Source organism: Macrotis lagotis, chromosome 1, assembly GCF_037893015.1.
Source record: "Macrotis lagotis isolate mMagLag1 chromosome 1, bilby.v1.9.chrom.fasta, whole genome shotgun sequence".
In the NCBI taxonomy this organism is placed as follows: Eukaryota; Metazoa; Chordata; class Mammalia; order Peramelemorphia; family Peramelidae; genus Macrotis; species Macrotis lagotis.
In genome coordinates this window covers 356,782,542-356,810,405 of record NC_133658.1, presented here as the reverse complement: position 1 = coordinate 356,810,405, position 27,864 = coordinate 356,782,542, and the positions used below count along the sequence as shown (strand labels likewise).

Genomic DNA, 27,864 nt, shown 5'->3' with positions numbered 1-27,864 from the left:
GTCTTTCCCTTACCTCCAGTGCTCTAGATAGGACTGTTGGGGGGGGGGGGTTCAGGGGGAGGGAGTCACTGACTTCTTGGGCTCCAAGATCCTTGGGGATTTGATTGTCCAGGCTGGTGGATAAAAGACATCCAAAGACCCTTCATACTAGTCAGAACTTGGGGAGGAGGATGCCAGTCTGGGAGAGCTAGTCTTTGACACTGGGTTCCTCCATTCACAGGTGACAAATACTGGGTCTTCAAGGAGGTGACTGTGGAGCCTGGATACCCTCACAGCCTGGGAGAGCTGGGTACCTGCCTGCCCCGTGAAGGCATAGACACAGCCCTGGCGCTGGGAGCCTGTGGGCAAGACCTACTTTTTCAAAGGGGAATGGTATTGGCGTTACAATGAAGAGAGAAGGGCGACTGACCCTGGGTACCCCAAACCTATCACTGTGTGGAAGGGCATCCCCCAAGCCCCCCAGGGGGCCTTCATCAGCAAAGAAGGCTGTAAGTGTCCTGTCCTTGAGTCTGCAGTCATGTTCAGGACCTCTTGTGGGCTCTGGGTGTGGTTGACAAGATAGGGGTGGCAGGAGAAAAGAATATTAGACCTGCTCTGGAAAGCTCCATGCAACTCAGGAAACAAGAAATAATTCTCCAGGTTCATTGCTTTGCTTCATGGTAAGATAGGATTCACAACTAGAAGAAAACCTTAGAGATCATTCCTTTCATCCATTCATTTTTATAGAAAAGGAAACTGAGGTCTAGAGTACCAAGATTAATTAGTAGCCCTCCTCTGAACATCTAAGATGCTTTCTGTCTTGACTACCATCTTTGTCCATCTAAGCCTATCCCTCAACTCAAGACAACTCAAGAATCACCTCTTTCAGGAAGACTTCCCACCACCTCTTTCTGTCTTGGTCTACAATAATCTTCCTTCTCTAAGTTCCCACAGACCACTCACAGACCACTGGCAGACCACTCACAATGTAGTTCTCTTAAACTCATTCTAGTGCAGTCAGTCAGTTAGCTTTGCTGAAATCATTTGGGAAGAGTCAGAGATCAGTGAAGCCCAAACTGGGTCATTCTGTTAGGGAACTGGAGGGAGGGAAGGAGTTGGGGGCAGGAGCTTTTGGAGGGAGCTCTGGAGAATTTGCCTTTTGAATCTATAAAGCATTGTTGTCAGGGAATCATGATACCAAATTATAGTCCTGGGCTGATCAATTAATGTTTGGATGTGTTACCTTTAGCAATTCCCTTTTTCTCTCCAGGCTTTATCTTTTCTTGTATGAAAAAATAAGAGAGGGTACCAAAAGGCTTCTTAATTCCCTTCTAACTTTTAATTTCTAAGGGTCTTACTCCCTATTACAACCCACCCACCCCTGTCTAGAGTCTTATTTTAAATTCTACCTTTGAATGACTGGAAGTTCTTGGGATTAATGGGGAGAAGGAAATGAAGGGACTTCAATACAAGTTTGCTCATCTGAGGCCACTGACTGTGGGCTAAGAATTCTGAACATGAAATAAAGTGTAACCCTTCAGTGGAGGACAATGCCTTCGAGGTTGGAGAAGTATCATCTGAGTCACATAACTCCACTGAGGAAAATGAGTTAAGAGTAACCCCTTAGACTTAAAGTCAGTAACACCAGAATTGAGGGGGACCTGAGAAAGGCTAAGGGAAGAGGACCCTGGAAAAGTGACTGAACATAAAGGGGGCCATAATCTGGCAGGGGATGATTTTCAAATTGATGGTGACTACAAGTTAAAAGTCAGTAATCCTGTAGTAAAGGGTGGTCAGCCTAGATGAAGAAGAGGACCTTGGAATTAGGGTAAATTCAGGTTGAGAACAGTGACCTCTTCATTCAAAGTGAACACAGGCTGAGGGAGGCTTACCCTGGGCAGAAGTAAGTGATTCCAAAGTTAAGGGCAAAAATGTAAGTTGGCATCAGAGATCTCTGAGCAGGGAATGATCTTATGCTTAGATTTCTGGAACTGATCCTGTCTCTGTCTCTTCAGATTACACCTATTTCTACAAGGGCCGGGACTACTGGAAATTTGATAACCAGAAGCTGAGTGTGGAACCTGGTTACCCCCGCTCCATCCTGAGGGACTGGATGGGCTGTAACCAAAAGGAGGTGGAGAGGAGAAAGGAGCGTCGCAGGCCCCAGGATGATGTGGACATCATGGTTACCATAGATGATGTGCCTGGCACAGTGAATGCCGTGGCTGTCATCATCCCCTGTACCCTATCCCTTTGCATTCTTGTCCTTGTCTACACCATTTTCCAGTTTAAGAACAAGGGGGCACAACAGCAGGTTACCTACTACAAACGGCCAGTCCAGGAGTGGGTATGACCAGCAATGTCCTTGCCCCGCCAGCCGGGGCAGCTTTACCAGGGCCTGAGAGAGGGCAGGGACCTCACTCCCAGGACCCAGAGGAACAGGGGGGCATTCCACAAGGGCCCAGCTCAAGAGCCACAAGCAATGGGATTTTCAACTCTAGCCTAAAGTTTGGCCCCTGGAATCTACCTGTTAAGAGGGGAGGGGGAGAAATCAGCTAGAGTTGATTCCCAAACACCTTTCTTCACTTTACTCAAAGCTCCCTTTTTTAAAATGCCTTTTATCTAAATGGAAAGGCAAAAGATAATCTTTGCTGAGGAGAGCTTTGTGGGGGTGGGGAGGAGGTGTATGCTCTTGCTGCCTCATTCCCAGAGGCTGGAACCCAATTAGTAGGGGCCTCTCCTGGGATTCCTAATGGCCCTCTGAGCACAGTTTACCTGGGAGAAACCAGCATTTGCTCCTTGACAGCTGCCTGGGCCTGTCATTCCTCTTCTGAGGGACCTGACACCAGGTGTCCCTGAGTATGGCAGGGCCACATGATCTTAGGGTGAGGATCACAGCCTGGGGCAGGATCAGCTGCCTCCTTCCGAATCCCAACACCTGCTGGTCAGATGTTTGTAACTGATCATGGATCACGGAGCCCATGTGGCTATGGAGGCAAGGCTGTCTGCGGGCAAGGAAGGTGTTTTTGTGACCACCACCCCCCCCAGACCCAGGCAGGTTCCTCAGAAAACTGAAATCTCCCCTAGGTCAATGAGAGGCAGGGGCCTCGTGCTCAGGGGGAGCCTGTGGTCCAGTCTCAACTCTGCTGGACTTTGCTTTTATGTCACAAATATTTAAATGTCCCGTTACTACTGTTTTAATCCCCATTTGTCAGAAGTGATTCCCTGAGGACTTGGGAAGCTGTCTGTTCATCTCACTCCAATGTACACCAGTATAAGAGCCTCTATCCAAGAGCACCTAGGTCAAGGCCCCATTAAGATGAGGGAAGCCAAGTAGTGGCTTGGTGGCCCTAAGAGAACAGGGATGGGTCAAGAGTGAGTGGGTGAACTTCTCTGAGCACCCAGGAACCTTTGGATACAACCACTGGAGCTCCTTGAGACCCTAACCATAGTGTTGGGGAATTGGGTTGGTAGTCCCAACTCATTCCTTGCTAAGAACCTAGGGCCACAGGGGAGACATTGAAGGCTAAAGACCAGGAAGGTCCCTGAGCTTGGTTGGTTGGAGGGAAGTTAAGTCCCCAGTGAATGTGGTTGCCCCAGAATTGTCTGAAGTCTTATTCCCAGCCCCACTGCTGAACCCTTCCCACTTTTACTTCCACTTCCTTCCAGTATGGTCCCTATCACTATCCCAGGTCCCAACTCCATCGGCTTTTCACTTTCTTTCCATTTTCCATTGCCAAAAGAGGCAACTGGTAGAGCAGTAGAAAGATCATTGGATTTGAAGAGGCTAGGTTTGAATCCCGACAGCTACTTTCTCAATGTGTGACAAGGCTATTTCTCATCTTGGCCAGTTTCCTTATCTGTGGAATGAGAAGGTAGGTCTTGATCTCTAAGGTCTCTTCCAGCTCTAAATCTAAAAGTCTGTGATCCCCCTCCCACTTCTGTTCTTGGCTCTAGGCCATGCCTAGAAATTGGGGGGAAGGGAGCACAGAGAGCTACTGCACTGCCACTCCCCAGCGATTGCTGTAGAGCCCATGTGTCCTCAATCATCCCAGTGATTCTCCTATTGAAGAGCCCTGCTCTACTACTCCTGCCCAACTATCCCCAAGGGACTGCCTGAAACTCCAGGCTTTATTAAAGCTAGTCAGGATGGGTCTAAGATAGATAGAAATCCATTATGCTGAAAGATCTGGGGGACTTTCAGCTTCTTGTCTTTCCTCAAGACACATTCTGTGCCAGAGCCCATTTTCTTTTTGCTTCCTTCTCCTCTCACAATGGGCATACTGTATCCTGAATGCTTCTGCTTTGGGATAACCAAAGCCCCAGTTTGGGATTACCTAGCCCTTGAAAAGCTGAATTTGTAGAGAAGAGACTTGTAGTCATTTTATAAAAAGTAGTTCACTAGGATTGCAACATCTCCTAGTGCATTAAAAATGAGATTTCTGGAAAATTCAAGGTATAAACACTTTTTCCAGACACAAAAAAGGGATTGTGGATCAAAGAGCTGGAAGGAATCTCAGACATTGTGTTCAATAGGGAAGGTTCAATAGTGAAGCAGGGCAGATCCAACTATCTAGGACAAAATAGATTTTCCACTAGGACTTCCATTTCCCAGGTGGTTTTTATAGTAGGTCTCAGTGACCTCTCTGCTTCCATATTCAAACTTCTTGGACCTATCCACTTTTCCTGAACTTAGCACCCTCTCTCCCTCTCCTAATGACCCTCATGGTCTTTCCAATGTCCTTGATAGATCTCAAACTTGGGTCTCTCTCCATTACAAATCTGCATTTTAGCACGCAGGCTCTCTAGTCTGGGAATTTAATCTCCCCTGAGTCAAGGGGATACTTAAAGGCCTGGGGGGGGGGGTCTTCTTTGTTTCTACTTCTCCTGGCACAAATAAGCCCAGAACCATACTTTGGTATCCTAACACCTGGAGCAAATTTAAGGGTGGCGAGGGATAGCACAGGCTAGTTCCAGGATAAATAATGGAATGCTTTGGAGAGAGGTCTAATCTCCAGAATTTTTTTAGATTTTTCAAGGCAATGGAGTTAAGTGGCTTGCCCAAGGCCACACAGCTAGGTAATTATTAAGTGTCTGAGGTCGAATTTGAACTCAGGTTGACTCCGAGGCCGGTGCTCTCCCTACTGCGCCACCTAGCCGCCCTCTCTAGAATTTTTATGAGCCCTTGATACTAGAAAGTATCATTTCCTTCTACTCTTCTCCCCACCTCCTCTCCATATCAAAGGCTGCCCTAAGTGGGTATTGATCTCTGGAGATGCAGGACTGGGGTTACCCTCTCTAATGTGAAATCCTTGAAGGTTGCTTGGTTGGGAACAGAGCCAAAACAGATATTATGACCTCCTCCTTCCTTAAGTAGGAGACTCCTTTCCTAATGGCTCTAGGCCTCTGTCCTCAGGCTTGTTCTATTCAGCAATTTTAGAACAAAAAATATGGCTAATGCCTATCAAAACTGTGTTGACACAAAGCCAGGAAAAATAGCTAAGACACTGAGTGACAGAATCTGGAAAAAATCCTGACAGGTTAGAAAGATAGGTTAAATTTACAATGATGAAATCTAATGGGAAATGCAAAAATCCTCCAGTTAAAAATGTTGCTGTACAAGCATAGAAAGGGGCAGGTTATGGCTAAATCAGTTTGCCCCCCAAATATCTGGGAGTTTTATTTAAATTCAAGCAATCAATAACGAGTCCATTATAACCTAAAAAAACGAATGGGATCCCAGACTGCATTTCAAAGAAGACTCATTCCAAAAAAAGGGCATTGATAGTCCCATTGGTTACATCTGGGGTGGTGTGTATTGTTCTACACTCCATATTTTAGGCAGAATTTTGTAGAGGCTGGAAGAGTTGCAAGTAGAGAGCAGATAGAAGGGACTGGAGGTGCTGCTGAGGATGTTCAACCTGCAACAGTCTACTGCTTTCAAGTATTTGAAGAACAATCTTGTGGGAGAGGGCTTGTTTCCCTTGGCCCCACAAAGCAGAACTGAAGAATCCTAGATGTTACAGGGACATTGATTTCAGTTCATTCTAAAAATAGTCTCAGCTGCCCAAATCATGGGATGAGCTGCCTTGATAATGACTTTGTTACAAGAAATGTTTCAAGCAAACGCTAAGTAACTGTCAAGGATGTCATGGAGAAGGTACCTGTATTAAACAGGTGGTTAGGCAAGATACTTTTTGAATCTCTTCCAGCTCTAGGTTTCTATACCAAGTCAGTAATTTAAATCATGTTCTTTATGAAGGGGTCACCCAGAAGTCTCCTGGGACCCTGCCAGGTCAACTAAATGGAGCACCCACTGGGCTATTTAATGCTTCCCTTCTGTTTCTGGATCTTTCTCCTTTTATGGTCACATCTTAAAATTTGGAGATTTGTTTATGCTAGAAGGAGATGATTGCCTGCCGATGCCCTAGGTCAAGACCCTGTCCTGTGCTCTGCCTTGGGCATTCTCTCAAAGTCACCAATCTGCTCCTCTTGTGCTCATCCTCAATTCTTGCCAAGGGCCGGCTCCCTGGTTTGGGGGGCATCTGGCATCAGACACATCCTCTTTGTGTCGATACAGTATTTTATACTTTTCCAGGCACTTTATTAGGTGACATCTATTAGCCTATTTGAAACTCTCAAGGGCCCTGCTAAGCTGGCTGGGCAAACCTTGCCACCCTCCTTTGGCAGAGGAGAGGAGGCCCAGAAAGAGGTTATAACTTGGCAGGGTCATGCTAGTTAGGGGTGGACTACAACTGAGTGCTCTTTCAGTCACACCATGCCCCAAATCGGCAAGGCCTGGCTCAGAGGGCGCCTTGGGTATCTCCCACCACTTCTGGCCCATCGCGATGCGGAGAGCGAAGCCACACCACTGTGCCCCACTCCTCACTTCTCCTGCCTGGGTTCCTCTCGCAGTCTCCTCGAGCAGTCCGGCTCAGCCTCTCTTCCACTCGTCTCATCTCGGTTCTTCCCGGCTCATCTTCTTCCCTCTCCAATGCCTGAATCCATACCAGGCTCCTGGGTCTCTGCTCTAACTTACAGAAAACCCTTCATCCTGCGTGACCCCCTCTGGGGCCCGAGGATATCGGGGTATGGCCGAGGAGGCGGCCCTGGGGCCACTGGAGTGGGGGGCAGTGTGAGCCGGCCCGATCCCCCACACCTCCACCCTGGTCTGTGTGCCCCCCTGTCCCGGCCAAGGCTGAGGCCTCCGTACTGGTGCCCTAGTCTGGGCTCCCACCACCCTGGACGGCATCGCAGCATTTCAGTGTCCGTCACATTTTAAAACCGATCAGCCTTTGTATAATGTTTTTTAAATCATTTCTAAATAAAATGAAAATATACAGATTGTGGTTTCTCTGGAGGAGAGCGAGGGGCTCGATGCCGAAGGGCCAGGGGGCACGCTATGCTCGGGGACGGCGCGGTGGGGGCGCGGGGCAGGTGGGTGTGTGGGGACCGGGGACCCCCGCGGCCCGCGTTCAGGGGGGAGGGGAGGGGCTCTCAGCAGCGGGCTCCCAGGACTCGCGTCCGTGGCGGCTGCGGCGGGCTCGCCATCCCCCAGGGCTAAGGGGCTCCGGGGTGAGGAGTGAGAGGAGGGCGCGGGGCCGGGCCGCCGCCGCTAGTACCAGGAGGTGCAGACGATGAGGTAACGGACGTCGTCCAGGGGCCCCCAGGCGGAGGCGTCGGGGCGCGGCCGGGGGGCTCCTCCTGCGCCGGCGGGGGCCGCGGGCTCCGGGGCCGGCGCGGCCGGGCCTCCGTGGGCGCCATCCGCGCCGCCGCTCAGCCGGGCTCCCATGGGCTGCGGGGAGGGAAGGGCAGCTCAGGCGGGGCGCAGCCCCCCACACCCGCCCCCCAGCCTCCTCCCCCTCCTCCTCCCACCTTCCAGCCGGAGTCCCGGATCTCCGCGGCGCGGCTGCCTGACTGCGCCTGCGTGGCGGGGCTCCGCCGGCCCCGGGCCTCGCGTCGGGACGTTCCCCTCGCAGCCAATCGTGAGCGAGAACCTGCGGGCCGCGCCGCCCCCTCCCCCGGCGGCTCTCGGGACGCCTCCCCGCCCCTCCCCCAAGATCTCCCGGCAGGCCCCGGCCCCCGCGGGTGGCTCTGGGAGCGGGGCTGGGCCGCTCTAGCCCGGGCTCGTTGTGCCTGCCTCTTCTACCGGAGTAAACTGAGGAAGCGGCCAGGCGGGGATTAAGTAGGACCTCGGAGGCGGCTACGTGGCGCAGCGGACAGAGCACCGGCCCTGGAGTCAGGAGGATCTGAGTTCAAATATGTGACCTCAGACAATTACCTAGCAGTGTGGCCTTGGGCAAGCCACTTAACCCCATTTGTCTTGCAAAAACTAAAAAAAAAAAAAAAATTACTGTGGGGGAAAATGCAAATTGAAATGACACCCGTCAGGTTGGCCAATACAACAAAAAAGCAAAGGGATCACTGTTGGGAATAGAAAAATAAGGACCCCAGATGCAGTGTTGGTGGAGCTCGAGAACTGACCCAACCTTTCTGGAGGGCAATTTGGAGCCACACCCAAAGGGCAATAAAACTGTATCATAGCCTTTGACCCAGCAATAGCACTACCAGGCCTGTATAATAAAGAGATCACAGGAGAATGAAAACCCACATGTACAAAAATATTTTTTTGTAGTGGCAAAGAATTGGAAATTGAGGGGATACTCAATTGGGGAATGGCTGAACAAATATAGTATATGAATGCAGAGTATATCGTAACTCCATCAGGAGGGATGATACTTCAGAAAAGCCAGCGAAGACTTGCATCATCTGAAGAGAGCAGAGCCAGAAGACTGAATACATTATTAGCAATATTGTGTGGCAACAACTATGACTAACTCCCTCATCTCAGCAGTACAATAATCAGACAGTTCTAAAGGACTCATGATGAGGAATTATGGAGTCTGAATGACGAAAAAAGTTAGTTTCAATTTTTAAAATTAGTTCATTTATCCCTTCTCATGATTTTTTTTTTGTTCTAAGTTTTTTTTCATAACATGATTAATAGGGAAATGCTTGTTATACATGTATAATCTATGTTAAGATTGCTGTCAGGGGTAGGAGGGGAAATGTGGAACTCAAAACCTTACCCAAAAAAGATTGTCGAAAACTTTGTGTGTAGTCAGAAAAATAATAAATAAAATCCAAGCTTCCCTAAGGCTTTCTCATTACCTCCATTACTTTTCCACACAAGGGGGAGGGGGTAGTGGTAAAGGGGAGAAAGAGAATTTGCCTGGGAAGTGGGTCACTTAGCCTTAAGAGTATTACAAGTGAGAAAATACTGGTACTACCTCAATGTTTTAACAAGCCAAGGAGGTTAGAAATTTTAATGAAGCAGACCACAGATCAGTTAAGGTTAACTCACAGGGAAGAGTGCTTCTCACTGTGGTGTTAATAAAGGAAGTTAGCAGGGGGTGTATCTGGCTCACAGTCAAGGGATACAAGTCCTGTAGAAGACACCTTTGTGGAATCCTGACTCAGATCTTCCTTCTAGTCCACCCCCCCCCCCATGATGCTGGTCGCTCAGAGTCCCCATCACTTCCTACTGCAACCACATTAATTCAGGTTCTTTGCCTGGATTTTTATTTTCCAATACAACTAAGCAATCTTATAAAGTTTTACTCTCTTCATAACTTTGCTCTACTCAAAAGTGTTCAGGAGCAGCTACCCAATGCCCACTAAATAATGTATAAACTCCCATTTCTGGTACTTGAAGTCTTCTCTAAACTGGCTCTAACCCACCAATTTGCCTTCCAAAAGTTCAGAGTTAAATGCCATCAAAACTAGCCTCCGGTGCCAATGATTTTCCTAAACCACAGGTCTAGGTCTTAAGGGAAGGAGGGAAAAGAACCAAATCCATGGTTCCCCAGTACTTCTAGGAGCAATTAGAAACTGCTGTATGGCATATTTAAAGTCACAACTTGGCCCACCTCTTTCCCCCAGATTCCCTTAAGGCTCAGCTCAAATCTCATCTTTTTTTCAGGCCTTTCCTGATCCCACCAAACTAGTACCATTTCCCCTCTGAAATTACTTACAGTGACTGAATATATCTTTTATGTCTGATTATTTGGATGCTGTCTCTCCTGTCAGAACAGGAAATCCTTGAATGTAAGGTGTTTAACAATGCCTGCCATGAAAGAAGTGCTTAGTAACAAATCTGGTCTACACTACTCTCAAAGTTCTTATCCTGGACCTAGCTCATGCCACTGTCTAGAGTGGGCTCTTCAATTTATCTACATATTTCTTCCCTTAAGACCCAACCCAAATAAATCTTTTTTTCCATGAAGCCTTTCTTGAAACTACCAGGTCAAAGTGATTTTTCTCATTCAATTTCTTAAAGCACTTCCTGGATTTAGTTTGCATCAGTTATTGATTATTTGTAACATCTCGAAGTCCTTTGAGAGCAGGGTCCAGAAGCAAGAGTCCTTTTTTAAAAAGTTTAGGCAGCCAGAATAAGGAAGTATAGAACAAGGGGCCCAAGTGGATGGAATGGGGCACAAGGAGAGTGGAGGTCAACTAGCCAGGGTGAACTCATTTAAAGGCTTTTTTGTTTTTAATAGTAAAAATGAGGTTATAGGAGATCAGTCTTGGAAGCTTTGTTAGATTCCCACCAGCTGTGGTCCAGGTCCCAAAGCATAGATGCCAAGACTCTTCTGCAGGGCCTCACACCATACTGGAGCTGTAGCAGGAACCAAGGTCCTTATTCAAGAGGCCAAGCAGCAGGAGCAATAGGTAATCACTCAGGTTAAACTGGAGGGGAGGAGAGGGAAGAAAAAAAGGTCCATTACAAAACAGTTCTTCATTCTAAACCTTTCCCCTTAACACTATAGCAGGGGGTTACTATTTTTAGTCATCTTGTTCTTCAGGTAAAGATCAAGGATCCCTTTTCAGAATAATTATTTTTTGAAGAAAATGCTAAATTTCAATTAAAAGCTAGTAACAAAAGTCTTTTCTTCCCCATCCAAATTCAAGGATACCCTGAAATCTACCCCATGGACTTCAGGTTAAGAATCTCTGCTCAAAGGTCTCTTGACCTTTAAAAATTTCCTTCCCTCATCTGAGTCACAAAAGGAATTCCTGGCTGCTCATATCTGGGAGCCTATAGTTGAGTTATTTTATCAATACTGATAGGTTCTATATTTTAGAAAATCTGGTTTCTTTGATTGAACACATGATCTGTAAAACTTTCAAGGATACAGGAATCAGCTGACCACAGCAAGTTACTAACCTGTCAATGAGGGAATCGCGCATACTGGTGGCAATGGTGCTCGGTTGGGCTTCATTAAGCTTGAAGACGCTCTCTACCACTGACAGCTCTGTGCTAGTTGTGTCCAGCCCACAGAAGGCACACCAGTCATTGACCACCATTCCAGCAGCAATCACTTCACTTCCCCGGTTCACAGTACCAGCCTGCCAGAAATCAGTCTTTATCACAATGTCCTCTCTTCAATGTTTTTACATGGAGAGAGTAATACTCCAATCGTGAGGATGCTAAAAGATTATCCTTGACTCTGGATGTCATCAATACTATGACTGTTCAGAACTGTACATTCACTCCTTACCTAGCTTTTCTCAGGAGCTTAAGGTCATAAAGATCCTTGTCCTTATGAGAGGGCTACCCCCATACCTATACATATCTACACTTACACTCTCCCACTGCTCAGATTTGGTAAAACACCACCCACACATTTTTTAAATAAACATTAATGCAAAATCAGAGAAATCATTAAAAGTGATCAATGACTAAAAATCGAGTGTTTGAAGCTCTGAAAGGTTTGTTCTTCCCCTTCTATGCATTCCTCTTTCCACAGAGTACCATGCAGCAGCCTCCATGCCCACTCCTTATGGCCATAGTTACTCGTGTCTTTTGCCAATTATAAAAAAAGCAACCAAGCCTAAAGTGACTGATGCATCACTTGGTAAAAGGCAAGTATGGGCTAGATTTGCTTTTATAAGATGGGGTGGGAGACTCAGAACACCTTTATCCCTTTACAATATAGGGTGTGACTCAACTCAACTCACAAACACCAGGGTTGGCCTTAGCTAGAACTCAAAAATTGGGTCAAGTTAGGTCTTGGGGCAGAGGAAAGGTACTCACCACCAAGGGAACTTGGAGAAGAGAGGACAATTCATCTTGGTCCTCAATGGAAGTCTTTGGGTGCACTAGCCCTCCCTGATTGCTGAAAACACAGTAACTTCCCACCAGCACCTGGTCAGCCACTGTCTGTCTGAAGACTTCAACCTTGAGTACATCAGCTAGAATTTCTTCCGTCTCCTGAGAGTACAGACACAGAGTTCAGAACATTATCTTATCAGAAGTGTGTACCAGGCCTCCAAGTTCTTTAACAATCACATTCCCGCCCAAGGAAAAAAGGAGGATTTGAGTGTTTGTTCAGTCAATACTGAGAAATGGTATGAAGGGGAAAAGGTACCAATTCACTTCTCTGGGACCCTAATGTGGAACTAGATTAGCAATCCTCAGCAAGTCTATCAAAGGTACCTGGGGCAGATCCTCCAGTTCTTTTCCCCAAGCTATGAGCCACAGCATTCACAGAATTATAGATTTGGAGCTGGAAAGGATTTAAAAGGTCATCCAATCCAGGCCCCAATCTTACAGAGGAGAAACTGAAAACTATAGAGGAACTTTCCAGGTTCACATTAGTATTAACAGAACTGAGATTTGAACCCAAGTTCACTGGCTAAAAAACCAAAATAATCTCTACTGTACTAGTGCCTATTCTTCAAAATAGATATAAAGAAGTGTTAAGCATTCCACTTCCAAAAACCCTGTTTTGGAATTAGATTGTGGTTTTTTTCCAAATGACTGCAGCTCAAATGAGCTCAATGGTCTTTGTTCTTTAGTCCCTTTGTACCTAGTCAATCTCCCTATCTAGGCAAAAAGTTTCTAGGAGACAAGAACCATATCCATCTAATTTTTTTACACCAAAGCCATGTATAGGACTCAGAGTTAAAGTTAGATGAGACCTTAGAAACTACATAGGCTAAATCTCGTCATTTTTCAAAGACTCCATTCATTATTATCTTATCCATACGGATGAGTGTTTTCAGCACCCAAAGTCCCCCAAGACAGACATTCCTAGCACTGATTACCCTAGAGACTAGAATGATACTGTGACCATGCGCCCCCTCTGACCCTACTGACAAAACCTTACCCTGTCCAGGTCTGGGTGAACTAGAGCTACATAATCATTACAGGTGGTAACATTGCCCAGTGCCGAGAGCCGCTCCTCTACCCTTCGGATCTGCACGGAGTCGGGGAGACTGTTGCGGATGTGCTGTAACTCCTGGTCTGTAGTATTGTTGGGCACGAGGAGGCCGTGCCGGTTTCCTGTTGGAATCCAGAAAGAAACATCCAGTACAGCTGAGGAGAGGGGAGGAGGCACAGAAGCAGGACCTCCTGACTTCTGTCTACCTGTCCTTCAATAAAGGGATGTGCTAATTCCTGCCCTGGCCCCACTGGCTCCGTGCCCTCTTCCATACTGAGGGTGGGTGTGCCATTTCACCCCCAGAACAGGGATCTGGGCAGAGTGACTAGTTTTTAATTAAGTCAACCAGTGCCTATGGGTTGGTTCTCCTAGCCACCTGGGGGCTAAGCACGGGTCCGGGCTGCGCTGATGAGCTGATTGAATTCATCCCGGGGTCCCAGCCTGGTGTCTCGACTCCTCCTCGCTTCGGGGTCAAGGGGAGGAAGTGCGAGTGAGGCTGGGAGACCCACCGGCTGCAGCCCCCATCCGCGGAGGGCGGCTCCCAGGAGGTGCCTCCCGGGCCGGGGGTGCTCTGAGTCACGGGCCCTCTGCCCCGGGGTCCTCCCGGCGCCCCGCCCGCCCCCCGGGCTTCGGGGCCCGGCGTACCCACACACATGCGACCAATGATCCTGCAGCCCGCGATGGACGCGTGCACCACCGGCATGGTCTCCGCCAGCTCGCCCTCAAACACGCTGCGGACAGAGGGGGCCACAGTCACGGGCCCGGCCTCCTTCACAGGCTCGGGCGCGCCTGCCACGACGGCCCGAAATCCCGGCCCCCGTCGCCCCGAGGAGCGATGGGGAAACTGAGGCCCCGGCCCCCCGCCCCGCCCCCCGGCCCGGCCCGGCCCACCTGTAGAAGTTCTCCGAGCCGCCGATGGCCACCAGGCAGTAGGCGTTGGTGAGCTTGGAGAAGCAGCCGATCTCGCAGTTGTTCTCGAAGGAGGCTCGGACCGCCATGGGGCCTGGGGGCCGTGGATTGGGGGGTCAGGCCCCGCCCCGGGCCGCCCGCCCGCCCGCCCCGGGCCTGTGGCAGCTCGGGCGCTCCGGCCTCGGCCCGGCGGCACCGATCGAGCCCCGGCCCAGTCTCCTCCTCCTCTCCCGCCTCGGCCCCCGGCTCACCGGCTAGAAGGGATCCCACGAGGCGTCGCGTCGCCCGCTTCTGTTTCCGCTCCGGGGCTGAAAGACTTCCGGGACGAGGCCGGCGCCCCGGGACCACTAGGTGGTTCCCAGTCCTCCGCGGGGCGGGGCGGGGCGGGGCCTGCGGCCCGCTCCAATCCGCTCGGCTCGCCTCGCGGAGCCCCGCCCCTTCCGGATTCTGACGTCGCCTCCCGCCCCGCCCCCGCCAGCCCCCTCCTCCCCAGCCGGCGCCCCGCCCCGCCCCCACAGAAGACGCCAGGCGGGTGCGCTCGGGGCCACTTTAGTTTATTGGTGCGGACTTGGGCCTGGGCCGGTGACGGGGCTGCGGGCACTCGCGGCCGGATCCCGCCTCTCGCCCCCTCCCGGCTCGGGGCACCTCCCCTATCTGGTCCTTGCCCTTTTCCTCTCCTGGTCCCTCCTGCTTCTAGGAGCCTGGCACGACAGCCTGGCGACCTGCTTCCCGCACTCCACCCTGCAGAACAGCCGTCCTCACCCGCTTCTGGGGCAGAAGCCCATCTGTCCGGGCAGGCCCACGTGAATGACAGGGCGCTCACTACCTTAGGCTAATCCTCTCCACCATCTTTCCCTCCTCTCCTCCTTTACCTGCCTGGGCACCTGGAACATAGGTAATAAGGGATCAATAAATACTGGTTGGATCGCAGATCAGTCGCTATGGTCGGGCAGAGACTGGGTATCAGTGGGTGAGTACACTCGAGAGTGGAGTGGAGATGGGGAGGGGGGCGTCAGTGAGTCAGAAATCAGGTTGTACCTAGTGGGGTCGGGATCAATAGACTGGAATTTTAGGTGAGGAGATGGGGTCAGGAGCAGTGGGGGTCAGTAGGGTTGAAGGAGTCGTAGCTTTGACCTCTGGTGACACTTGCCTCCTGTTCTATCTTTCAGGCTTGTGATAGGTCACACCAGTAATAAACTGGGACCAGCCACAGGGGTTTCCTGTAAAAACTGGGCCTGAGGGACAGGCAAAGGAGTCTTAGGTCTCAAAACGGCTTCGAATTAGTCTGAACTTGGATTTGTTATATTTAGTGATGAGATCCAGCTTGCTATGACCCAGAGTCATTCGTTTCTCATCCCCAGGAGTGTGATTCTGGGTACCGGCAGGGATGCAGGATGCTCTTGGGCCAGGAACACTGGATACAGTGGATTCCTGTGGGTTAGGGACACTAGAAACAACAGATTCCCGAGGGCAGGGAACACTGGGAATGCCAGGGACACCTGGCTCTGGGCTCCTTTTGATCCCTTGTAGCCTGTGATATTTGGTGATGAGGTCCAATTTGCTGTGGCCCAGGGTCAGCCGCTTCTCATCTTCAGAGGCCATCTTGGCCCTGCCCATGCAATCTGGGGTAGACATCCTAACCGGCCCTGTCCCGTCCATCCGTAATGGACCATATTTAGCCACGAGGTCCAGCTGGCCCAGAGTTGGACGTCTCTGATCCACAGATTGCTCACTGACCTTGGCATGGTCCCCAGAACCAGGGTTCCCAGAACCAGGTGTCTGAGAACCCCTGGGGAGGAGGTCTAGCCGTCCATAGTTGTGGCTGGGAGGGGATGGCTTCCTCTCCTGTGATGGTTTCTGACTTGCTTCTGAAGCTAATATAGGCATTCCACAGAGGCCCCTAGGTAGGCTGGGCTCCTGGCTATGGGAGAGTCCATTCTCTGGAAGTCTAGGCAGGGGCACAAGTTGAAGCTGACGAGAAAACAGAGGGCTCCCTAGCCCTGGTCCTGTTACTGGTCCTAGCCCTGGCCCAAGCCCCAGCCCTAGTCCTTCCTGATTGAGGGCTGGTGATGACTGAGCCCAAGGTGCTGTCCCCAGTGTGCCTAGGCTAGGTCGATAGGGTGTGGTTGGGCTATGGTTGGGGTCTGACAATCGCCGGTGCAAGGGAAAGGGGCCACTGGCTTGGCGCCGGCCAGGACCAGGGGAACCAGAGGCCACAAGACCATTGAAGCCAATGCCACCACCTCTGGGCAGACCACAATAGGAAGAGCTTGTAAGGGGGGAACATTTGATACTGCCAAGGCTAGGGCCAACTGGTGAAGTAGATGGTGAACTAGGAAGGCCTGACTCAAAAGCCAGAGCAGGTGGAGGTGGGCAGGGAGCCCGGGGAGCCAAGATATCTTCTTCTCCACCAGAGAAGCCCTCCACAGCTTGAGACTCAGCAAACATACAGCGGAACTCTCGGTCGAAGTCCTCAACTATTCGACCCCGAAGTTGCAGCACAAGGCTGGTGTGAACCTGGCTGCAGAGCCATGTGAAGCTTGGAGGGGGCAGAAAAAGCAGGTGGTTAGAAATCCAAAGGTGAGCTGATAAAAGGTGTCAGGAGGACAGTAGGGGCAGGGGGCAGAGCCCTGGAAACAGGGTCTCAAATAGTCCACTCCTAGATCTTCACAGATTCCATGTGATTTTAGCCACACCCTTTCCCTGCAGCTATTTTCCCCCTCTGTAAAATAGGAATTGAAACCTCTTGCAATTCCATCTGTGATGAGAACTCAGAAGAGATCATCTTATGACAAAAGGTGGAATCCCCTAACTCTTGTCTTTCACTGCCTCCCCAGGTCACTTCTCCCTCCTTGTTCCTTTGCTCATACCTGTAGCTCCCGGCCACCACCTGCTCACAGTCAATGATGACAAATTTTTCCAGTGCCTGCCCTGTGAAGCGTCGACCTGCCTTGCTGCAGTAGGTGTCCCCACAAATGCTTCGCACACGCATGTTCTAGAACTCAGGAAGAGAGGCAGAGTCAAGAGGCACTTTTCTAGCCTCAGAGACTTTTCCTGCTAACCCTAGACTCTGACCCACCCAGGGCCCACTCAATTAAATTAATTTCATTTCAACAAAAACATGTTGAACGCTTATGGTGAGTAAAGAAGGCACAATGCATGTTAAGGGGCTTCTATTTTAGGAGGATAAAACATGAACACAACAGGTGTAATACCCAATAGAGAATGAAGAGGACCAAAGAGTGTTAAGAGAACTCAAGTATATCTGAAGTCAGAGCACTAGAAAGCACTTCCAAAAGAAGGTGATTACTGATGTGAGCCTTGAAGGAGGATAAGAATCCTAAAAAGGGGGTTGAAGAGGGAGCACATTTGAAATATGGGATATAGCTTGGGCAAAAATCCAGAGGGGAAATGGTACCAACCTAAATAATCTTGGAATTGCTATCCTCTGATCGCCATCTCTAGGTCAGCTAAATTCTGCTACTACTGAAAAATGGGGTCCTTGCTCCTAATTGTCCTTGACCTTGGCTCTGCTTATCCAACACCCCACTGATCTTAGCCTGGCCTTCCTGACCCCTGTCCACTGACCGGCAAATGGTCCCCATTGAGATCCATCTTGTAGCACATCTCCAGGAAGTGGTGCAATTTGTCCTGAGCCAGAAGCAGATAAACAGGCACAGCCCGACGACCTGAAGCCTCCATCAAATCACAGAGAAGCTCCATGTCTGTGAACACATCCATTACCACAGCCACAACCTGTAGGGGAGAGGGAATAGGGTCCAGAATGAGAGCCAAGATATTTGGGGGTCTTGACTCAGCTTATCAAGTCCAATCCTCTAAAAGTTATACAGATGTGGAAACTGAGGCTCAGAAGAGGCAGGCCATTCTCCTGAGCCTCAGTTTCCACATCTGTATAATTTTTAGAGGGTTGGATTTGAATTGTTGTATGAAAGTAAAAGGAGAGAGAGCCCAGGATCTCCAAGGATGCTTCCAGTTTTAAAATCCTAAGTGTTCTTTCTAGTTCACCTTGACCCTAGCTTTATAGTCGTCCCCTCTCAGGATTAAGGACTTGCTGAACACAATGGATGGCCCCTTGGACAGGGCCTTAATTTTTTCCTTCCCTTCCCACTAGGGCAAGAGAAATGAATTTATGAACTAATTTTACAGATAGGAAGACTAGGGCCCTAAGCCAGAAAGGTTGTACAATGAGTTAACGACTGAACTGGGACTCTGTCTCTAACAGAACTCATAGCAGGAGTGATCCACAGATTCTAGGTGAGGGACTGGCTTCCAAGTAGTGAGAGCTTAGGGTAGGAGCCAAGATCAAAGTAGTTGGGACAGAGTTAATGACCCTATTAGAGACTATGCTGGGGCCACCCATGCTCCAGGGCAGCACAAGGAACCTGTCCAGGAAAGCTGAGGGTGAAAGAAAGCATTTAAGAACCCAGGCCTTCCCCTATTGGGCAGAAGGCTCAGAGGGACAAGGACAGGACCCTTGGTCCTGGTCTGACTTCTGCTCAGGGAATGCCCTTCCCTCTCATGAAATTGAAGTTAATTAATTTGTGACCACTCAGCAGTATCAATGAATACAGTTTCCCAAATGACCTCTGTCCCCCCCCCCCCGTCTCTCCTACAGGGAGCCCTCCAGGGTTGTATAACTGAATTAAAATTATGTGAAGAACAGGGTCATCCCGAGTGTTCTCCCTTTCCCCCAGGAGAAATAGGACCAGAGAAAGATAGTGGGAAGTCCAAATGTCTTAGTATGTAAATGTCAGGGGTGGTGGAGAGTTGGGGAGAAGCAGATGGAATCATTCCTTAGTCCTAAAGTTCTCTAACCCACTTGTCTGGGAAGCCCCCCACCTACACCTCCTTACTCCCTTTACTTCCTGGATTGGTACCTACTGTCTCTTAGACTTTATAATCTACATCCAATATTTGCCTGGCCTCAATCCCTGGCTCAGTTCTCCCCAAAACAGCCCCACCCCATTCAGCCCTCAGTCCTTGGTCCCCTGCCCAATCAACCCTATCCAGTCATGTACCGTGCGAGCTTGGCTGAAGAGGAAGCGAAGTAAGTCTTTGATGTTCTTGGCCTTGTCCCTCTGGAAGTGTACAACGGCTTGTGTGGGGCTGAAGCCTGTGGCTTGGGGTACCTCAGGCCAGCCCAGGTCCAGAGCAGGTGGTTCGGCATCTGTTGCTGCTGGGAAGTAGGTGCCAGAGGTGACCTGAGAGATGAGGCTGAGCCGGTCAGCAGTACCAGTGGTCTGGAAGCCTGCCTTGCCATCTTTACCTCCACTCTCACCACTGTCCCCAATCTCGGAGCATCCACGAGCATGTTGGGTCATGTAGTCAAGGTCCAGGGCAGAAAGGAAAGGCAGTTCACGCTCTTCAGCAATGACTCGAAGATAGGCAGCCTCACCATGTTCCAGAAGGGCATCCGCGGCCAGCCTGGCAGCTTCACTGTGTTTCAGGACCAGGGGGAGGGCCTCTCGCCACCAGGGCCGCTTGAGCTCCTCTACTCGGCCCCGAAGGGCTCCTGGGCCTCCAAACATGATCTTGAGACCCACTACCAGAATATCCATCTATCCAAATTGCACCCTTAGCCCCAAGGCCCTAGCCTTGGATTTTAGCCTCCCCATGGCCAATGCTTCCGTGCTCTTGCTAGATGACCACAAGGAAAGATGTGAAGAGGAAAGAGCTTTGGCCTCACCCTCACTCTGGGGGAGCCAGGCCCAACCCGCCACCCTAAGTCTGTGCCAGGCTCCACCTTTATTGCCCCCAGGCCACTTTGAGGGAACCTGTCAGATCAGCCCCACCCGCTGTTGTCAGAACTCGCCCAAACCCCACTGAGCGGATTGGTGAGGACCAGAGTTTCCTTCCTTGGCCCTTACCCAGCATCAGCACCAGTCTCTGAGCACCTATTCTGTCCCCTCTTTCATGACCCAGAGGAATTCACTTAGCGCTCAGGGCTTGTAAATGGACACATACATACTGACATGTGTAAACTCTGATAGACCTAGATACACGTATTGAGTTACCCTCTTCTCCCTCTTTGCTCAGTTCTGAACCTGGTTGCTTCTAGCACAGCCTGGGCCCTGGGGCAAGAAACATTGATGGGATCAGACCTGCCATCCCAGTCAAGTCCTTATTCTAGTAGGATTAGACCCAGCCTCATCCTAGGCCCAGCTTGGGACAGGACCTGCTTGGGGCTGAGAAAGGGACCACAGAGGACTATTTTTTGGTTCCATAACCAGGTTCAGTCTCTGCCTACTTTGGGGAGGGGGTTCCCTACCCAGGCTCTACTCCAGTGTGGGAGATGCCCACTTCTGGGGCCCAAGGAAATTGGAGAGGTCTATAACTTGGCAGGGACTGGACAGGATAGAATGGGGCTCTGGGAATACAAGAATTTTTACCTAAAGCCAAAATCCAGGGAAAACTTGTAAGGGTTTCTCTCCCTCTTGAACATAGACACAGGATCAGAAGCCCAAGAGGAAAAGAGCTATTCATAGTCACACAGCAAGAGAATTCAAGTCTCTTGAATTTAAGGTCAGGAGTTTTTCTTTGCACCTGTTACCTCTCAAGCCTGCCTGGGCAGGGAGAAGGGTGGGTGAGGGGTGGATGTGGGCAGAGAGCTGAGTAAACAGAGTCAGACACTGTGGGAGGTAATGAGGGGCCTGTTGGGGCTTCATTAGGCCTAATCTCAACATCTCTGTCTTTGGAGGGAGAGGAGTCAGGCTGAGGGTACGTGGACATGTACCAGCACCTAGGCTGTGCCCTTCTTTGAGTATACGTGTACTACTGCTTATAACCTTGTTCCTACTCACAGTGGTGCATATATAGGTGTATCTGTGTGTCAGCCTATAGGAGTGTGTGCAAGCATATATCAATAATAACATGTCTGGATATGTATATACCTGTGGATAACATATGGGGTAATAGTGCATGTGGGTATCAGTATAATGTGTTATGTATATCTGGCGACCACTACAGCATCTGCCAAGAAGCCCCTAAATGGGGGTCATAGAGTCAGACATAACTGAAATGACCAAACAACCAAAACTCTGGTTCTAGTGCTTTATGTATCCCCAGATACTGCTGGAGTCATATGTCTCTAGAGAGGTCTCTGACAAGGGCCTTAGATTAGTGATAGAAAAGATAGGGCCATATTGAGAATCAGAGCACTTGGTTTCGAATCCTTATCACCTGTGTGACCTTTGGAAAATCACACACTCTCTGGGCCTGTTTCCTCATTTTTAAGCAATGGGGGTTCCTTCTAACTTTAAATTCTTGATCTTATATCATACTTATTTGTACTGATCATTTCCTCTTCTCTTCTACTTCAACTTTATAAAAGGCCCTAATTAGGTTAGAGACAAGCAGTACTTCCCAGCCTGTGACAATGGTGATGATGCTGGGGGGTGGGGGGTGCTCAGAAGCAAAGGGGCTAGTGGCTCACAGGGTGTATCTTCAATAACCCAACCTAGTGCAGGAACTTAAACCTCCTTTTCTCCCTGATGCTCTCTGCCAGTAAGATCTCCTGCCCTCTCACCCTCCAAACTACCTGTTAGGGAAGAGTTAGGCTGGAACACTCCTTAATTCACTCATTCTATAAGAGCAAGAAAGGAGACTTTTTTTCCTGATAGAATATCATCCTAGGCCTTAATCCAAACATCAACACAGATCAAAAGTTGATTAGTAGTTCACAAAATTCTAGAATTTCAAGCCAGAAAGAAGCTTGGAGGGACTGACACACCCCCAATAAGTGGTCATCCAGATTGTTTGTTGAATGAATGGACATTGCCCGAGAGCCTATTTGGGTTACAGGAGATAAAAAGATAAAAGAAACTCATCCCTGGCTTCAAAGATGTCTCTACAATAAGTAAAGAATGTATAGATTAGATGAAAAACAGTCACCCAGAGGCAAAGAATGAGTAAAGTTAGTTATTGACTGAAGTCCTAGAATTAAATTGGGGTTGCCCTTCCCCTGAGGTGATGGGAAAGAAGGGTGAGAGGGCACTAACTGGGAAGGCCAGGTCCAACACAGGGACATGATGGTAGAAAATGAAATAAGTGTGTTAGTTTCTGATCTGAACTAGAGGCCTCCCTGGGGGAACACGTTGGGCACAGGACTCTTAATAACTATTATTAACAGAAAAGAAAATATGTTTCCTGGTACGATGGTGCGTCAGGCGCCAAGGTGGCATCCATCTCTGGACAGAGAGGCCACTTATCACTGTCTACTGTCTCCACTGGGCTTTAAGTGGTACCTTAGTAGGTGATTTACCCTCATTTGAGAATGGTCACTGGGACAAGAAGACACCAGGGCCAAAAGTTTTAAGTCCCACCAAGACTAATAACAACTATAGCTGAATTTCTACAGAATACTTCAAGGATTACAAACTTCTTTGCATACATTATTTCATTCTAATCGGGGGACAATATACAAACAACTATGAATAAACTAGCTATATTCAGGACAGATTGGAGAAAATTGAAGAGGAAAGGCATTAAAATTAAGAGGTGGGAAAGGCTTCTTGTGGAAAGTGGGATATTAGTTAGATATGAGATTAGTTGGAGTGGGATATTAGTTAGAAAGTGGGATATTAGACAAATCAATATGCACACTGATTTGAGAGTGAGGAACAGAAAGGAAGCCAATGTCACTGAAGTGAAGGGCACATGGAGGGTACAAGGTATAAGATTAGAAACCTATAAAGGGACCAGGCTATGAAAGGCTTTACAAGCCACATAGAGGATTTGATAGTCAATTCTGGGAGTAATAAGGAGTTGATTGAACGAGGGTGGGAGGAGTGACATTATCAGTCATGCATTTTAAGCTCATTTTTGGCAGTAAAGTGAAGGATATAGTGGGGAAAGATGTGGCAGGGAGATCTACCAGCAGACTACTGCAGAAGTCAAAGCATAAAGTGATAGAGGTCTGCACCAGGAAGATGGCAGTGTCAGAAGAAAGGGTCATATATGAGATGTCATTAAGGTAAGATACTTTTAAAGTAAAATCTGCAGGTATTGGCAACAGATTGAATATGAAGGGTGAGAGTAAATCAAGACGACATTTTGGTTGTGACTCTGACTGAGAGGATAGTGGTTTCTTCCACAATAAAAGGGAAATGAGAAAGAAGGATTGATTTGGTGGGGAAGGGTGGGAGGTGGTGGAAGGGAAGATAATGAAGCTGAGATCCAAACCCAGACCCCAGGATCAAAGGCTTGAAATTGGAAAAGTTTCTTAGGGATCATCAATCTGGGCTCAAATCCCACCTTTGGCACTTAATAGTTCTTTGAGTCTTAAATTTCCTCATCTCTAAAATGGAGATATCACTATAGTCCCTGCCTTCATAGGGCTGTAGTGAAGTTGAAATGGAAAATGTCTACATGCAAACTTTAAAGTGTTATACAAATGCCAATTATTGCCAGTATTCTGAAGATCATAAATAGGCATGGCAAGGGGATCTTTCCTAAAACCTTACTCTCCCCAAGCCATATACTATGTTCTGTACACAGTATATGCTTAAATGGTTCCTGAATATGAATCATGAAGGAATGAAATGAAGAAACACACACACACACAGGTATCTGAGCTGGTTGCTAACTGAGCCTACTAATGAAATTAGGCACAGTAACAGCAACCACATCTTTTTCATCTCTTCCCAGTTTCCCTTTACCTGCCCAGACAGATGAGGGTTAGAAGGCTGATCCATAATCTCCGAAGGCATGGTGACCCAATTTAGGCATTTTGATGTCAGGGATGATGTCTCTTCCCTTTCTTGTTCTCTTACCATCTTCTGTTGGGAATTCATTCAACTCTGGAGACCCTGTGATAGGAAGGCTACACTCCTTTGACCTCCAGTTTTTGAAGATGCTTCTACTTGGGGAGGGGATTTACCAGGGTCACTGAGGGAAGGACACAGATTCATAAGGGGGTGCTGGAATAGGTTCCTCAGTGCCCTGCCTGTCACAAGGGGTTCAATTTGGGCAAGTCACTTCTTTTCTTTAGACCTCAGCTTCCTCTTCTATAAAATAAGAATACATACACACATACCTCACAGGCACAGAGAAAGAACTTTGTAAATCTTAATATAAACTACTGCTATGATAATTTTGACATAGGGATTTATGGTCACACCATCATCTCACCATCCTCTCCATAGCTTTGTGGGGGTAGCTACTTATAAGTCACCACAAAACCTAGTTAGCAGGGTGTATCAGAGGCAAGTTTCTTTCCCCTTTTGTGCTTCAGATTCTAAATCTATAAAATGGAAATAATAATAATAATAATAATATTAATAATCAATGAACTGTGAATGCTCTGTTTTTCTAATTTAACAAGTTCCTGGGGTGGGCAGAGACAGGTAAAAAGAAAACATTCTTGACCTTCAATGCCATCTATGAAAAGGCAGTTATGCTTCCACAATCTTCCCCTTATTTACTGTAACTCAGCTCTGGTCACTGACTAGATCATTTTGTTCCTCTCATCCACTTCATTCCACCCCACTTGCTACTGCAGATTCCTAAATTCTCCATACACACCCGAATTTGCAATGGCAGAGACAAATATTGAGACAACTGATTGTGCTAACTTCTACCTATATTTGACATTTACTTTAACATGTCCCCATTTTTATTATTTCAGAGAAAGTTTCTCTCTTCTGTGCTGAGTCACAATTCCTTCATGTCTCATATTTTTATTGACATCTTTTAATATAGCTTCTCTGTCTCTCTATCTCATTCTGGTTCCCCAGAGAAGCATCTCATATAACAAATCCCTCCAATTCTAAGGTTAATGCCCTCCTTTCTAGCACCTTCAATGTTTCTTTGGCAGTTTCCCTTAAAAATGTTCAAACTACTCCTATGCTAAAAAGAAAACTTCCTTTTTCTCAACTCCCTCTTCCAACTTTAGTCTTATTCTCCTCCCCACAGTCAGACTTCCTCTAATGTTTCCATTCCCTCTTTAATCCCTTAAAATTATTCTGCCTTAGGATTCCAACTTCCTGCTAATAGTTAAATCAAATGGCATTTTCTCAGTGTTTAACTCTTTTTCTCTAAAGCACTCACAATTTCAACATTGTTAAACACTCTTCTCTTAGCCTCCATAGCTAACTTGAACTCAAGGTCCTCTTCCTATCTCTCAGATTAATTCTCAGTATATCCTTCTACATTCAAAAGGGGTGGGTAAGTATAGCCCAAGACATTGATCCTGTTTCTCCACTCACTACTTTAGGGACTCTTCCAGACTTAACAGCTTAAAATTTTCACCTCTATAACATGTACCTTCTATTCTAGCATCTCACTTGAAATCCAGTTTTGAATTTCTCCATCATCTCACTCAATATACCAAAATTGTGTTCCTCATCCTTCTTGCAAACAAGCTTCCCTTCCTAAATTTCAGAATTTAAAAGTGACTCAGAAGTGGCCTTAGTCAACACATTCCTGAACAAGAATAAGTTCTAGAGCAGAACTGCCAAACTTCAACTTCCCAAATGGGGCCAGAAGTTGATTAAAATGTCATTGGAAAATATTTAATAACCAAAAATACAACATAGAAAATGTTAATCTGGGGTTTTCTAAGACAATTTCCCAGAGGGATTCTTTTCTATTTGAATTTTGACACTAATGTCATATATTTAACAAGAAATCCTCTAGCTTTTGGTCAAATACCTCTACTGAGGAAGAATCCAATCTGTACTGAGGCAGCACCTACCCCCTTTTGTTTTGGGGCAGAACATCTCTCTCTTTTTTTGGGGGAAATTTTTCCTTCTGGATATGTTTCTACAACTTCTACCCACTAATTCTAATTGTGCCTTCTAGGGTCTAGCAGAACTTCCATGAAACAGTCCTTTTAAAAGTACATCTTGTATTTTCCCAAATATATGTAAAAATAGTTTTTTAACAGTCATTTAAAAAAAAGTGCCTTCCTCCTTCCCCTTTCCACTCTCCAAGATAGTAAGCAATCTGATTTAGGACACACATACACAATCATATATTTTGGTATTTTGTGGAAGAAAACTTGAACTAAAAAAAAGTGAAAAATAGTATGCTTCAGTCTGTATTCAGACACTATTCATTCTTTTTCATTGAGTTCTTTAGGGCTGTCTTTGATAATTGTATTGCAGAAAATAGCTAAGTTATTCATAGCTGTTCATCATACAATATTACTATTACTGTATACAGTGTTCTGGTTCTGTTCACTTCTCTTTACATCAGTTCATGTAAGTTTTTTTGAAAACATTTTGCTTATCATTTCTTAAAGCACAATAATATTTCATTATAATCATATATCACAACTTGTTTAGTCATTTCCCAATTTATGGTCATCCCCTCAATTTCTAATTTTCAGCCATTACAAAAAGAACTATTATATTTTTGTACAACCAGACTATTTCCCTTTTTTTCTTCTTCTTAAATCTCTTTAAGATATAGACCTAGTGGTGTTATTCCTGGATCAAAGGGTATGTAGTTTTGATAGCCCTTTGGGCAGTTTCAAATTGCTTTCCAGAATGGTTGGATCAGTTCACAACTGCACCAACTATGCATTAATGTCCCAATTTTTCCATATCCCCTTATAACATTTAATGTTTTCCTTTTCGGTCATATTAATCAATCTGATAGGTGTGAGGTGGCACCTCAAAGTTGTTTTAATTTGAATTTCTCTAATCAATAGCTAAAGCATTTTTATATGACTATAGATGGCTTTGATTGTTTAAAAACTATTCATATTCTTTTATCAATTAAAGAATGATTTGTAGTCTTTTTTTTGGAGGTAGATTTTTTTTATTTTTTGTACAGGGGATTTTTTTTTATACATTACTAAAATATTCTTGTTTAAAAGTAAACATAGGGGCAGCTAGGTGGCGCAGTGGATAGAGCACCAGACCTGGAGTCAGGAGTACCCAAGTTCAAATTCCTCCTCAGACACTTAATAACTACCTAGCCCTGGGGCCTTGGGCAAGCCACTTAACCCCAGTGCCTTGCAAAAAAAATAAAGTAAATATAATACCACCCCCCAAAATAGACCCTTATGAGAAATAAAGTAAAAGAAAGAGAAAAACAATGTGCTTCAGTTTGTACTCTGACATCACCAGCTACTATATTTTCTCTTTCCTTCACTCTGTCCCTCTTCTAAAATGTGCTGTAGGGTAGCTGAGCAGCACAGTGGACTGATCACCAGCCCTGAGGCCAAGAGTCCCCGAGCCCACATACCTCCCCAGAGACCCAGCAACCACCTGGCCCTGTGGTCCCAGACAGATCACCCAATCTCAGCCCATTGCAAGAAGCAAAAAAGAAATTATCTGATCACTCTCCCCCACGATCCACCCTCTCCTCCATCACTCACATCACCACCCCTTCCCCTTTCCCCCCTTCTCTTTTTACTCTAGATGTCTATACTCCATTGAGTGTATATGCTGTTTCCTCTCTGAGCTACCTCTGATGAGAGCAAAGGTTCCCTCATTCCCCTTTGCCTTACTCCCTTCTATATCATTGAAATAGCTCATTGCAATAAAAAATCTTATTATATGAAATATCTTAGGCTATTCCACCTCTCCTTTCTTACTCCCAGTATATCTCCCTTTTAGCCATTGACTCCATTTTTACAATATATCTCCAAATTCAACTCTTTCCTGTGCTTCATCTATAAAAGCTCCTTCTATTAAATGAGAGGTTCCATATGATTATCAGTATCATTTTTCTATGCAGGAATACATGAAGTTCATTATCATTAAGTCCCTCATATTTTACC

General features: G+C 47.2%; 3 protein-coding genes across 4 annotated transcripts in view; 1 reads left to right on the top strand and 2 right to left on the bottom strand.

Moving 5' to 3' along the window:
* LOC141499573 (matrix metalloproteinase-24-like) overlaps window positions 1-7,267 on the top strand; it is a 16,263-nt gene extending 8,996 nt beyond the window's left edge. The window contains exons 2-4 of the mRNA XM_074202266.1: window positions 221-246; window positions 317-488; window positions 1,995-7,267. Coding sequence (XP_074058367.1) covers window positions 221-246; window positions 317-488; window positions 1,995-2,332 — 536 coding nt within the window. The 3' untranslated portion in view covers window positions 2,333-7,267. The remainder of the gene's footprint in view (window positions 1-220; window positions 247-316; window positions 489-1,994) is intronic.
* Window positions 7,268-10,509: 3,242 nt separating this feature from the next.
* On the bottom strand, window positions 10,510-14,531 carry EIF6 (eukaryotic translation initiation factor 6). 2 transcript variants are annotated; one of them, XM_074212079.1, is made up of 7 exons: window positions 14,366-14,531; window positions 14,097-14,208; window positions 13,851-13,936; window positions 13,152-13,327; window positions 12,077-12,253; window positions 11,207-11,388; window positions 10,510-10,728 (listed from the first exon to the last, which is right to left on the bottom strand). In XM_074212079.1, exons 2-7 carry the CDS (start codon window positions 14,201-14,203, stop codon window positions 10,719-10,721), a joined length of 738 nt encoding a protein of 245 aa, XP_074068180.1. In that variant the 5' UTR covers window positions 14,204-14,208; window positions 14,366-14,531; the 3' UTR covers window positions 10,510-10,718. The 2 variants fall into 2 exon arrangements, with proteins under 2 accessions (XP_074068180.1, XP_074068181.1); XM_074212080.1 differs by lacking the exon at window positions 14,366-14,531 and having other exon boundaries at window positions 14,097-14,355.
* Window positions 14,532-14,659: 128 nt separating this feature from the next.
* FAM83C (family with sequence similarity 83 member C) lies at window positions 14,660-27,412 on the bottom strand. Its single transcript, XM_074212075.1, has 4 exons — window positions 19,154-27,412; window positions 17,703-17,870; window positions 16,985-17,109; window positions 14,660-16,653 (listed from the first exon to the last, which is right to left on the bottom strand). The coding sequence occupies exons 1-4, from the start codon at window positions 19,691-19,693 to the stop codon at window positions 15,372-15,374; spliced, it is 2,115 nt and encodes a 704-aa protein (XP_074068176.1). The 5' UTR covers window positions 19,694-27,412; the 3' UTR covers window positions 14,660-15,371.
* Between the last annotated feature and the right edge of the window lie 452 nt (window positions 27,413-27,864).